The sequence below is a fragment of the Mastigoproctus giganteus genome, chromosome 1, assembly GCF_048544385.1.
Source record: "Mastigoproctus giganteus isolate SK-2022 chromosome 1, ASM4854438v1, whole genome shotgun sequence".
NCBI classification, from domain to species: domain Eukaryota; kingdom Metazoa; phylum Arthropoda; class Arachnida; order Uropygi; family Thelyphonidae; genus Mastigoproctus; species Mastigoproctus giganteus.
The window spans coordinates 75,351,544-75,363,881 of NC_143575.1; the positions used below are offsets into that span (position 1 = coordinate 75,351,544).

At 35.5% G+C, this 12,338-nt stretch overlaps 1 protein-coding gene across 2 annotated transcripts in view; it reads right to left on the reverse strand.

The window, feature by feature from the left end:
- Window positions 1-12,338, reverse strand: part of LOC150090897 (GTP-binding protein Rit2-like) — a 130,146-nt gene that overhangs the window by 61,493 nt on the left and 56,315 nt on the right. For both annotated transcript variants that reach the window (XM_090380552.1, XM_090380542.1), the window contains one exon: window positions 7,425-7,498. In XM_090380552.1, the coding sequence (XP_090236678.1) occupies window positions 7,425-7,498 (74 nt within the window). The remainder of the gene's footprint in view (window positions 1-7,424; window positions 7,499-12,338) is intronic.

Here is a 12,338-nt window from a genome sequence, read left to right on the forward strand (position 1 = left end):
TCTACGTCATGGAGTGGGGGGGAGGTCATCTGAGCACACCCAGATACAATTTAAATTAAGGCATAACTCTGGTGAAGAAAATGAAAAAAATCCCACATTCATGCTGTTTATTGGGGTTTTATAGTCTAATGTGTCTGGGTGTTCTCAAATGGCATATAATATATTTCTTGGAAGGTCAACAAAATGGATTATAAAAATAATAACAATAATTTAAGGCACCATTAAGCTCAGCCATTTCCTGGGCCCAAGCCCATCCATGGCTATGGACTTAATAGGATACAATTCTTAGGTTTTAGAACTCATATAATTTTGAATAAACGTCAAATAAACTCAAATCAAACAACATTAGTAAATTTCAGCCGCTTAGCTTCAGATGAGAGATAATTTGACTTTGATCGTATCCGACCGATCTCAATCATCCGGGTTTCCGTCCCTGGCACTGGGAGCAGGGCTTCCACTATCTAAATTAAAAGCATGTCGTCTCATAAACACTGCACTTACATAATCATTGAAATAAGAGAACAGATGTCTGTCGTGAATAAACCCAGAGTGTCTCTTTCTACAGTGTGCCAATAGATCTTTCCAACTTAGATCTCAGATCAAAATAGCAATGGCATTCTAACATGACGAGTTCAGATGACTCAGGCACCCCACAAGCACACATCTCACTATTCCTTAACCCAAGTTGTTTCAACCTTAATGCCAATCCATAGCCTGTAAGCAGGAATGTCTGCATTTAATCCAAATTGCAGTCATGTCTTTCTCTTGACATCTATAATATCAACTCTTGGTACAAACATAAAAGTTGTTCTTCCTTTTTCAGTTTGTTCCTATCTCTCTTGCCATATCTACATTATAGATTGTAAAAATTGCTTCTTTTTCTGACTTAACATCAAATTTTGAATAAAGTTTCTCTCTATCAGGACATGACGTTAAACCCATTATTGTTTTATTTACATTTCTCTTTGTATAATACAACATTCCTACCAGCAGAACCAGGAACTGGACAGGAATTCTTCCAGATATAATCTGTAAGGCCTCGGAGGAGACCATCTGACATGCCCTTGTTATTCCTAACAAAGCAAATCTTTGAGTCTGCAATAAATATTTTTGTATTTCAACTTTCTCCACTTGATGTACCCAAGCTCCAGAAGCATAAGCAACTATGGGCACAAATAAACATTCATATATTAGACTTATTGCTCTACCTTTAATACCCCAATCAGCCCTTACTATCCTCCGGAGTGTGGTGTACAGAGTTCTAATTTAAACTTAATCTTAAAAAATCTCAATATAATCTTAAAAAATATCACATGCTCCGTAAATAAGAGCTGTTCTTCCAAAAGTATGCCTAAATATTTTGTAGTCTTAACATATCGGACAGCATCACACTGAAGCCTCACGGTTGGGGCCCGATTCATACTTAACTTACCCCTGAGTAACATCTGAACAGTGGCGCCTCTGTAGCCAGGTGGGCAGGAGCAGTGCGTAGCACATGCTTCTTGATTAAACTGGGGTTCGAGCCCGTGACCACCAAATATGGAGGATGCAAAAAGGTCAGGGAATGACCACCGCATATCCCCGGAGCAATATGGCCTTAGTTTCTAATGCTCCTAAAAACCAAATAACAACATCTGAACAGCCTTATCCTTAGAAATTTCTAATTTAAATAATTTTAACCATTCCTTCAAAACTTTTAATGTCTCCTCAGCTTTTTTCTCAATCTGAGATCTAGCACTTCCTTCTATAAACAATGCTAAATCATCAGCATATGCTATAATTTCTACTTTGGGTATAGAGAGATTCAAAAACTCATCAAATACCATATTCCATGCAAAGGGGCCAATCACCGAGACTTGCAGACATGCACAATATACTTTCTTAGTTATCTTAGCATATTTAGTTTTAACCACTACTTCTCTATCAAGAGAAACAATTCTTATATACACTAAACAACTTATTTGAACATCCAGTTCTTCTATTTCTGGCAAGGATACCTTCCCACCATAAATGATCAAATGCTCCTTTTAAATCTAAAAATATCCCTAGCATATCGATAACTACTCTGCTCCAATGTCTGAACCAACTTATACATCGCATCCCCAGTTGAATAACCTTGCTTAAACCCATATTGGTTTACTGAGGCCATCTGTTTGTTTTCATTCATAATCATCAATCGGTTTACACATAACCGTTCATATACCTTCCCTAAGAGTGGGAGCAAAGCAATAGGCCAATATGCTCCAGTTTCATTCAACATTCGATCTAAACTTTTAACAATCAATTTAATTTGAGCTTCTTTCCAGCAAGATGGGAAGGCACCCTCTACCATACATTTATTCTACAATTCCACATACAATTCAGGTTTTAACTGAAAGGACTTTTTTCACAACAATAACTTGTACTTTGCCAAGACCCAGCTACTTACTCTCCTTCACATGGTCCATGGCTTCTTTTATCTCGTTTAAGGTAAATTTTTCCTCCAGTTCTTCTGAATCATACTGGGTATTCTCCAATACCATCTGCATCTGTTGCTTTGTACATGGATCTATTCCAACCGGAAAGAGATCATCCAATATTTTACTCACAGACTCGGTCCAAGTAAGTCTGGCTACTACCAGCACCATTAGTGCAAGTTATATCCGTTAAACTATGCTTGTTAGTTATAATTTTAAAAAGAGAGTTCCATGGATCTCGGTAATCCTGTTCCTCCAGAAGCTTCTTCCACATGTTAATAACTGAAATGGATTAAATAATAATTTTAATAACCAGCTTACCTTGTATATTTTTAAACTTTAATGCTCCTAATCACATCCATTCTTAGCCTCGTGATCTTGCAATACAAAATGGGATGACTGCATGATTTTTATTCTCATTTCCTTGGTTACGTTACTGTTTTAAATCTTCTAATCCAAATGGTTGTTCAGTTTACATCAGTGAAATTATTCTCATAAATAAAGGATGATTCTTCGAAAGCTCAAAAGATAAATTATCCTCAAATAAAAGATGAAACCCTGCCAAACTTTGTATCGTCTGCAAACTTGGACATTAAGCTTGATATAATATCATCAATATCATTTATAAATACAGAAAACAATAATGGACCCAACACTGAACCCTGAGGGACTCCACTAATAACATTAGTCCACGATGAGCAGTGTCCATTGATTACCACTCTTTGCCTTCTCCCCCTCAAACATCCCTTTATCCATAGCAGCAATTTGCCTCCAATGCCACACTGCTCCAATTTGTGCAGCAGTCTTCCACGTGCAACAGTATCAAAAGCCTTTCTAAGGTCCAAATATATGATATCAAAGTTATTCCCTGCATCCAGTTCTTTTGTGACTGCATCATAGTATCCAATCAAATTGGTCAGGCAAAACTTTCCCTTAACAAAAACCATACTGTGTCCAAGCCATAACTGAAGTCTAGTCTAGATGATCCTGCAGTGCTTCTTTCACCAGTGCCTCCATTAATTTTCCTGGAACAGAAGTTAAACTAACAGGTCTATAATTACGTGTGTCGCCTTTTGATCCTCCTTTGTGAATTGGGGTCACATTTGAACATCTACAGTCAATGAGTACCTCCCCTGAGTCCAAGGAAGCTCTCATAATTATGGCTAAGGGTTTGCTTACTTCCTTTGCTGCTTCCTTTAATATAACTGGATAGATCCCATCCACCCCGGGTGCCTTTTTTATGTTTATCCTCAACAATTACTCCTCCACTTTCCTCTCAGTTATTACAAAATCATCTAGCTCACTGTCAGAGTTTACTTCACCTCTGGCATTTCTCTTCCTGAATAACTCTTCATGTGTGAATGTAGATGCAAAATACTCGTTTAGTTTGTTAGCCATCTGAGCAGGATCCTCAACTGTTGAACCATCAATATCCAGTGGACCAATCTGATTCATCCCTTTCCTTCTACAGTTTACATACGTAAAGAACTCTTTTCTGTTTTTCTTTGCATCCTTTGCCAAGGATTTCTCATAATCTGCCTTTGCCTGCCTAACCTCCTTTGTGACTTGATTACAGACCAGCTTACATCTATCATAGGCTTCCATGTCACCCATTAATTTATTTGTATCCCATGCATTTTTCTTCTCTGCCATATGTCTCATTAGTTCATCTGACATCCATTTAGGCCTAAACCTTGAACAATATTTCTTCATTGGTATGTAAAGCCTAGTAGCTTCCAAGATAAGTTCTTTGAATGCTTCCCATTTTGAATTTGCTGTTGGTAACATCATCAGTTGGTCCCACTGTATAGAATTTAAATATTGTCTCAGCCCACCGTAACCACTTTACGAAAGCAAAAACCCTTCCCTTTACCCCTGATAGTAGTTACCTCTTTGAGTAAATCCCACTTCAGCACACTGTGATCACTGCCACCTAGTGGTTCCTTTATCTGCAGATTCTTAATGCATGAAGAATCACTAATGATAATCAGATCAAAAGTATTACTCCCTCTAGTTGCCTCCCAAACATGCTGATGTAGAAAACAATCATTCAATAAATCCACAAAAGCCTTCCTAGTGTGTGAGTGACCAACCCACAAATTCCAGTCAATATCTGGGAAATTAAAATCCCCTATTATAAGACTCTCTGATTTACTGGTTGGTTGGTTCTTGGGTTTTATTGGCGCATTAGCTACTAAGGCTATAATGCGTCAAAACCAGGTGATATATAAAAATTTTACTGATTTACTGGCCCACTCTATTTCCCTGTACAGTTTCTTATTATACTCATCAGAGTCATTAGGCCTATAACACACTCCTACTCTCAATTTTGATCTCCCAATGCTTATGTCACACCAAACTGACTCAACACTGCACTGTCCAATGATGTCGACTGGCTTCACTTCCTTGGATTTTATGTATTTCTTAACTAATAGCATAACCCGTCCTCCCTTCCCATCCTGTCTTTCCTTTCTGTACACATTGTACTCCCCAAATTCCAGGTTTTGCATTTCTTATATCTATGTGACACCACGTCTCTGATATCCCAACAATATCTGCCTTTGATGTTTTGAGCAATACCTCAAATTCATCAAATTTATTTATCAAACTCCTAGCATTGGTGTACACGCAAGTATACATGCACCTGTTCCTATTCTTAGCTACTCTAACACAACCCATGTATTTACTTGTACCACAATGACTCCCAGCAGTCTCTGAAATATCCTGCATCTTGTTTTTCAGGCTACTGCTCATTCCAATGGAAGCAGTGCAAGAATCACTTTCACCTCTGCCAGTGGCTACTGTTAATCTATTAGTCCTTGTATTCCCCCAAGCTAGCAGTTTTCCGACCCACCTAACACTGCCTCAATAGCATAAGCAAATATTCTTGCACCCTTTCTATTTAAGTGTATCCCATCTCTGTAGAAGCAGTCTCTCCTTGTTAACAAGTACAGACCAGGCTGAAAAAAATTCTACCCATAAATGCGATGTTTCCTATAAACAGTAAAATAAATGTTAAATATACAGTTGCGCCCCTCTTATCTGCTGATTTAGTTACCCGCGGTTAACCACAGAAAAAAAACTTAACACGTACTACTCGCGTGTCCAATACGATGCTTCCCTTTATTTTTTACGATGTTGATTTTAAATCTAATAGCTTCCCTTTATTTTTTACGATGTTGATTTTAAATCTAATATCTTCCCTTTATTTTTTACAATGTTGTGTATTTTTTGGTCATTAACATTATAATGGTTCTTTGAGATTTAACAGATGCACCGTTTTTAAACTTTTGAATAATTTCAAGTTTTTGTTTAATTGAAAGCACAACTCTTGTGTTTGCCCATCATTTTTGCGATTTCTAAACAAAAAAAAAAAAAAAAAAATTACTATAAAAAAAAATTCCAACATCCCTGACATATGTTGTTGTTGTTGTTTGGTTTTTAGGAGCATTAGCAACTAAGGCCATATTGCTCCAGGGATATGTGGTGGTCATTACCTGACCTTTCTGCATCCTCCATATTTGATGGTCACGGGCTCGAACCCCAGTCTAATCAAGAAGCGTGTGCTATGCACTGCTGCTTCTGCCCACCTGGCTATGGAGGCACCCCCCTGACATAAATAACGAAACAAAATTTGTCCTTTTGTGGTGCGACAGAACAACAATCAACGCGATGCACTAAATCAAACTAAACATTTGGTCTCTTTTTTTTTTTTTTTTTTTGTTTTGAGCGGTAGGTATGAAGACAGCGGGAGTTGCAAGATAATAGGTACACTAATCTCCCAATGACGATTTATAACACTGGTTCTTGTGGATTACTTACGACTTGCAAAATATCTGTTTATACCCATTATATGGGGTAGTTTCAGCCATCCACGGTAGGTCTTAGAATGTATCCCCCCCCACGGGTCTTACTATACATTACTGTATAACAGATATGGTAATCTTCAAAGCATTACAAAAGCAAGTCTGAAATATATGTATAAGTCATCAAGTGGTGGACCAGCAACAATTTTTCACTGACTGTGGTTGGTCTGAACCTAAGTGAATACTTTTATTGTTGTTTTGCATAAAGCAATTGTTTTAGTTTTGCATTTTTGCAAGTTCCCTTAATCTGACATGTGACATTTAAAAAAAAAATTGACCATACGTTATACTGAATGCAACTTTATTTGTCTTCCATGTTAAAATGAAATAAAAATATGTTACCACAATATTTAATTGAAGTTTTATTAATTTTATTTCACGAAGGAATTTGGATCATGATATGTTACTTTTTTCTACTGAAATGGACTACTAAGAAAATTAATTGGTTACCACTGGTACATATATGATACTGATGAGTGCCTTATTTGGGGGGGGGTAGAACATAAACAAATTCCTTCACTCTGTCCTATACACAAGCAAGGCAGATTAATCTTGGTGCAGTGGCATATTCGGTCCAGAGTTCTCAAAACTGCAGCTGACCACAGAATAGCACAATTACTGTTCATTCAAGGTATCTGCAGCCTTATTTTTGCAGCCTCTAAAAATATGTGCACCAGAATTCTACTTAAATCTGGTATAGTCCATTGGTCTCTTGCCAGAAGCAAGTTGGTTATAATCACCATCTTCCACACTGTAGAAAAGGCATGAGTTTGAATCCCATCAATGATGCAAGGAATTTTTATGTGCTTTACTCAAAGTGGCTGAGTTAGCTGGTCTCAGGTAAAAGTTTCTTGGTTTCTTTCTCCTGGTAGCTCAGGTTTTTCACCTGGCAAACAGCAAACTGACACCTCATATTCCTAGTTGCTCTTTGGCAGTTAACATACATCTTATCGCTCACTAGATCCACCCATGTGATCTGTGGGTGGGGGGAGAAATAACTGTCATGTTGTTCTGTTTAAAAATAACAAATTGCAATAATATATACACTATATTAATATAATTAATATAATATACATTAAACTATATCATATTATTTTGATACCTGTCCAGCAGTGTCAAGAATATCTAGAAGAGCAGCTTCACCATCAATAACAGCTTGCTGATGATAAGCATCCTCTACAAAAAAAAAAAGTAGTAGTAGTAGTAGCTATATTACAAACAAAGTTAAATTCTCCTCATTAATTATGGTCATACTGACTTTAAAACTAACAATCTGAATTGTATAATAAGAATTATTATAGAATTCAGATTTAATAGTGTATATGACATAATTATAACCTCTATAAGTCTTATGTTGAATATGAGTATTTATTCATTGATCATTATTAAATAAACTTCATGAGAAAATCCATGTCTCTATGGCAATACAGTTTCTACAACACTTGCCAGCCATCACTGAAGACTGAAACAAATATTCTAGGAATTCTTCTTTCACAATAGGGACACCTGGATTCTTATCCTCGCAATTCATTAAGCATACAAATAGAAGATATGAAAGATATGAATAAAAATATAAATATGAATAATAATATTTGGTTCAAACCAAATGACTATATAAAATCTATTTAGCTTTATAATTCAAAACTTCAATTACTATCAGACACCGAATAAGATTTACTAAACAAGTTAACTAATATTGCAATGTGCTACACTACAAGCAAGTTAGCAAACAGTAAAAATTCATGATAAAAAAACAAAAAAACTTTTATGCATTGCACTGAAAGCATTTCACTTCTGCCAAACTACCACATTCCCATTCATTCCTCCAATCAGTGCACAGCAAAAAACATAATATCCAGTGCTTAAGATATACAATATACAGTATATACTGATGCCTTTGTGATAAGTATGGAAAAAAAATTTCTATTGGTTCAATTTTAAAGAAACTTTGGATTACTCTACATGTCCCTCTAGTGGTGAGCTGTGAATATTTTAACAATGGGCTCACGATTTTGCCAACTTTTTGATGTGAAACATCCTTGGGGATTCCTGCCGCAGATGACGTCACTTCTGTGACGTCATCTGCGGCAGAATTCCGCCAGACTCGCTTCTCACTCTCACACTACTAGTCTACACCGAGCACTCACGAGTAGTGTGATTAGAACGCATGACGCATTTTTTGTGACCGGTATGATATCTCGAGTCATCCTGGTCATCATAACACCCCCCAGGCGCCTCCGTAGCCAGGTGGGAAGGAGCACCAGTGCGTAGCACATGCTCCTTGATTAGAACTGGGTTCGAGCCCGTCACCACCAAATACGGAGGATGCGGAAAGGTCAGAGAATGACCACCGCACATCCCGGAGCAATATGGCCTTAGTTGCTAATGCTCCTAAAAACCAAATAACAAACAACAACAACAAACATAACACCCTCCCCCCCCTTTACGATGATACATGGATACGATAGTATCTCGAGTTCTAACTTTAGATAGTTTAATAGTATAACGTCACAATCATACTTCCTGAGGTAAGTATGACTGCAACAATACAAATATTTGTCAATGATTTATTTTTTCATCTCACATTTTCGTAAAGGTCCATTGTTAGGTGCCCCGAACAGCTACGTATGTCGTAATAGTAGTAGTAGTAATAGTGGCATGTGATGCAAGAAAGCAAGCATACAAGCTTATGTAGCATCAGCCAAAAAAACACTACACGGTTGGTACTTCAATCAACGCTGTTTTCTAGACAATCAGATACGTTGCAATCGCAGGTACACATCAATTACTTTAGCTATCATAAATCCATTGTATCTTGTCTTCCAGAAATTGTGAATGTTCAATAAAATATTTACAATACAAAAGCTCTATTATTTCGTAATCAATATCCAAATCAAAATACCTAAAAGAAATGCGGATTCACATAAAGCCATCTACCGCGCATGCTTGGTACACGCACCGCTTTTTTATTCATCTCTCTCTTTTTTATTATTTTTTTAACAACTAGGGAAATATAATGGATATATATATATTTTTTTTATTCATGATAAAATTTTAATATTGCAAATAAAAAATAACATGAAATATTTCCCATATCACAAAACATCCTACAATATAAAAACAAACTCTTCTAGAAAAGGTACACAATAATCACAGATTACATGTTGTTGTTATTTGGTTTTTAGGAACATTAGCAACTAAGGCCATATTGCTCCGGGGATATGCGGTGGTCATTCCCGGACCTTTCCGCATCGTCCGTATTTGGTGGTCACAGGCTCGAACCCTGGTCTAATCAAGAAGCGTGTGCTACGCACTGCCGCTCCTGCCCACCTGGCTACGGAGGCGCCCACAGATTACATAAAAAATAAAAATAAATTATTATACAAATATTCAAGAAAAATTTATTCTAAAAATTGCCATATACAATTTACTTCTTTATTAATATTTGTTGTTGATCTTCTGTTTTGCTCAATAGCTGAGTGATGATTACAGAGGAATGATTTGACATAACAATCCACATCAAATTGAAGCAATGGTTTTCCATTTAGATGTACGGTCAACATAATTTGCAATGAGTTTAATTGTCAACATTATTCATTCATTTATACAATATTATTCATTACACTAAAAGCACTGCTAATCGCAATGGTTTCAAAGATATTTCTGGCTTTTATAATTGAAGAGGGAATTTTACTCGATTTTAAAGATAAATTGTCTTCGACAAAATCTCTAAAATCATTAATTTTTATTTCATATTTTATCAGAAAACTTAAATTTCTTATTCGTTTTTCATCGTTTTGCAATTTATCATGGTAATTTCCACATTCCGAGAATTTTGTAATATTCATTCTACGGAAATTGTTTTAAATGTTTTCGTAGAAACCAAGGGGAAGTCAAAAAAATAGCATATGTTTAAAATTTCTTTCAATTCCTCCTTTAATTTAAAATTACTCTGCTGCATTAATAACTTATCCTTAATAACGTGTCACGAGGTAATTTTTTAAATGTGTTCTTACTTTTGATTCCTTCAAATTCTTTCAACTTCAACATGCTCTCAATTCTAGCTTCATAATTTCCTTCAGAATTTTTCAAATTAGCGATAGCATTGATAGTTATAATAATCAATTTATTTGCTTTTACCATAGTGATTCTGTAAAGCTTCTGCAGGATGTCAATCATTAGTGCTAAATTGTTAAGAAATTAAAGATTGAAAAGTTGGTTTAATAATCCAGAATATTTAATTAACTTTCTGATTCAGAATGTTTGCACAAAGCGGGATAATTCCTCCAACCCTCAATTGCAGTCTGTAATCTATAAGCTGCCCACTGTGGCCCGAATACACGACCGATCTTTATAGTTTTCACATCAAGTTCTTTAGCAATCATCCTTAACTCGTCCTGGTTTTTTGGAGATTGGTGATAGTTTTTTTTTTTATTATTATTATTATTGCCTGTATGCCATTATATTTTAGAATATTTTATTCACAGTGAAAGACTCAATGCGGTTTCCAAATCTGCCAACATTTCATCTTCAGAAAGTTTACTTAATTTAATATCTTAGTTGCCTCATCTCCACCCAACGTTGCTACTCTCACTAGTTCTTTGAATACAGTGAAAATATCGGAATCACTAAGATATTCACCTACTGTGACCATGTAAACATAGACGGAAAAATTTACTGAAACACATGGATCACTCACTTCTCTGAAAAACATATGATTTCGTGTCGGAGTAAAGGGGAACCACAACACAGGTTGACCAGAAGCTATTATCCGTGTCAGGAATCTTCTTAATCCTCTGACTGGCTATGGAAAGCATATTAACTAACACGACTTCTCGGAATGTGGCTGCATAGGTTTTACGGACGCCATTAACGTTGTGGGACGGTAATCCCTTTCACCCTTAATTTGTGCTTTCTAATTACCTAAAGGCCAAAGGTGAGGACAATGTGCACAAAGTTGTTTATCGTAATCCGTTCATTCTACGGAAATTGTTTTAAATGTTTCCATAGAAACCAAGGGGAAGTCAAAAAAATTCGCTATGAAGAAGTGTAATTAACTCAAAAATTAAGCAATTTTAAAATACATAACTGGTCAATTGTGCCATTAAAATGCTGGGGATGGCGCTCTGCTTGCCCCACCGTAGTCCCGGCTCTAGATACTCAATAATTAAATTTAGGATTTCATTTGTAAAATAAATAATCGCTTCAACAATGGGCTTGCAAATTTTCAAAAAAAATAGCAATGGGCTCTCTCGCGAGCCCACAACAGATACACATAAAACATTTTATGAAAATCTATTTACCAGGAGTTGAGTTATTGCAAACAGATGGACAGACAAAGACATAATAACTGATGGATTTCATTAAAATTGGCCCAATTTTAATAAAATTCAGGATGACAACAGATTTTTTTAAAGGAGCCAAATATGAAATTTTATGAAAATCTATCAATTTTGAGTCAAGTTATTATGTGTTTGAGTCAAGTTATTAATGTTATTATTATGGATGGACGAATGGACATGGTGAAAATAATAGGCACATTATACATAAATGCTAATGCACCTAAAAACAGGCAAAATATGCAATAAAATATATAAAAATATGCACCAAAATGCTATTATATGTAATAATACTTTTAATACTTTTTTCTCATTCATTACAAGTTTATCACATTAATTGACCTATTTCATATTCAGTATTTAAAAGTCGCAAAATTGTTAATGTAAAGTTTTGGAACAAAGATCACTTTAAACCCACTCATGGAATAACTTTTATTACTGTAAATCTATGGCATTTATCATCAAAAATCAATTTAAAAGAAGAGAAATATCTTTCCATATTGATGGGATTAAATTTAAAAATTTGAGTTTTCAAAACCTATATAAAAAAATGAAAATTTCTGTTCATTTCCATTAACAAAGTCTTCTATTTTCCTTAAAATATGAAAAATAAGAGTTTATTTATTTACGTTTTTTAAGCACTCTCAAATTCATTCTTATTTTCTTTCCTATGGATG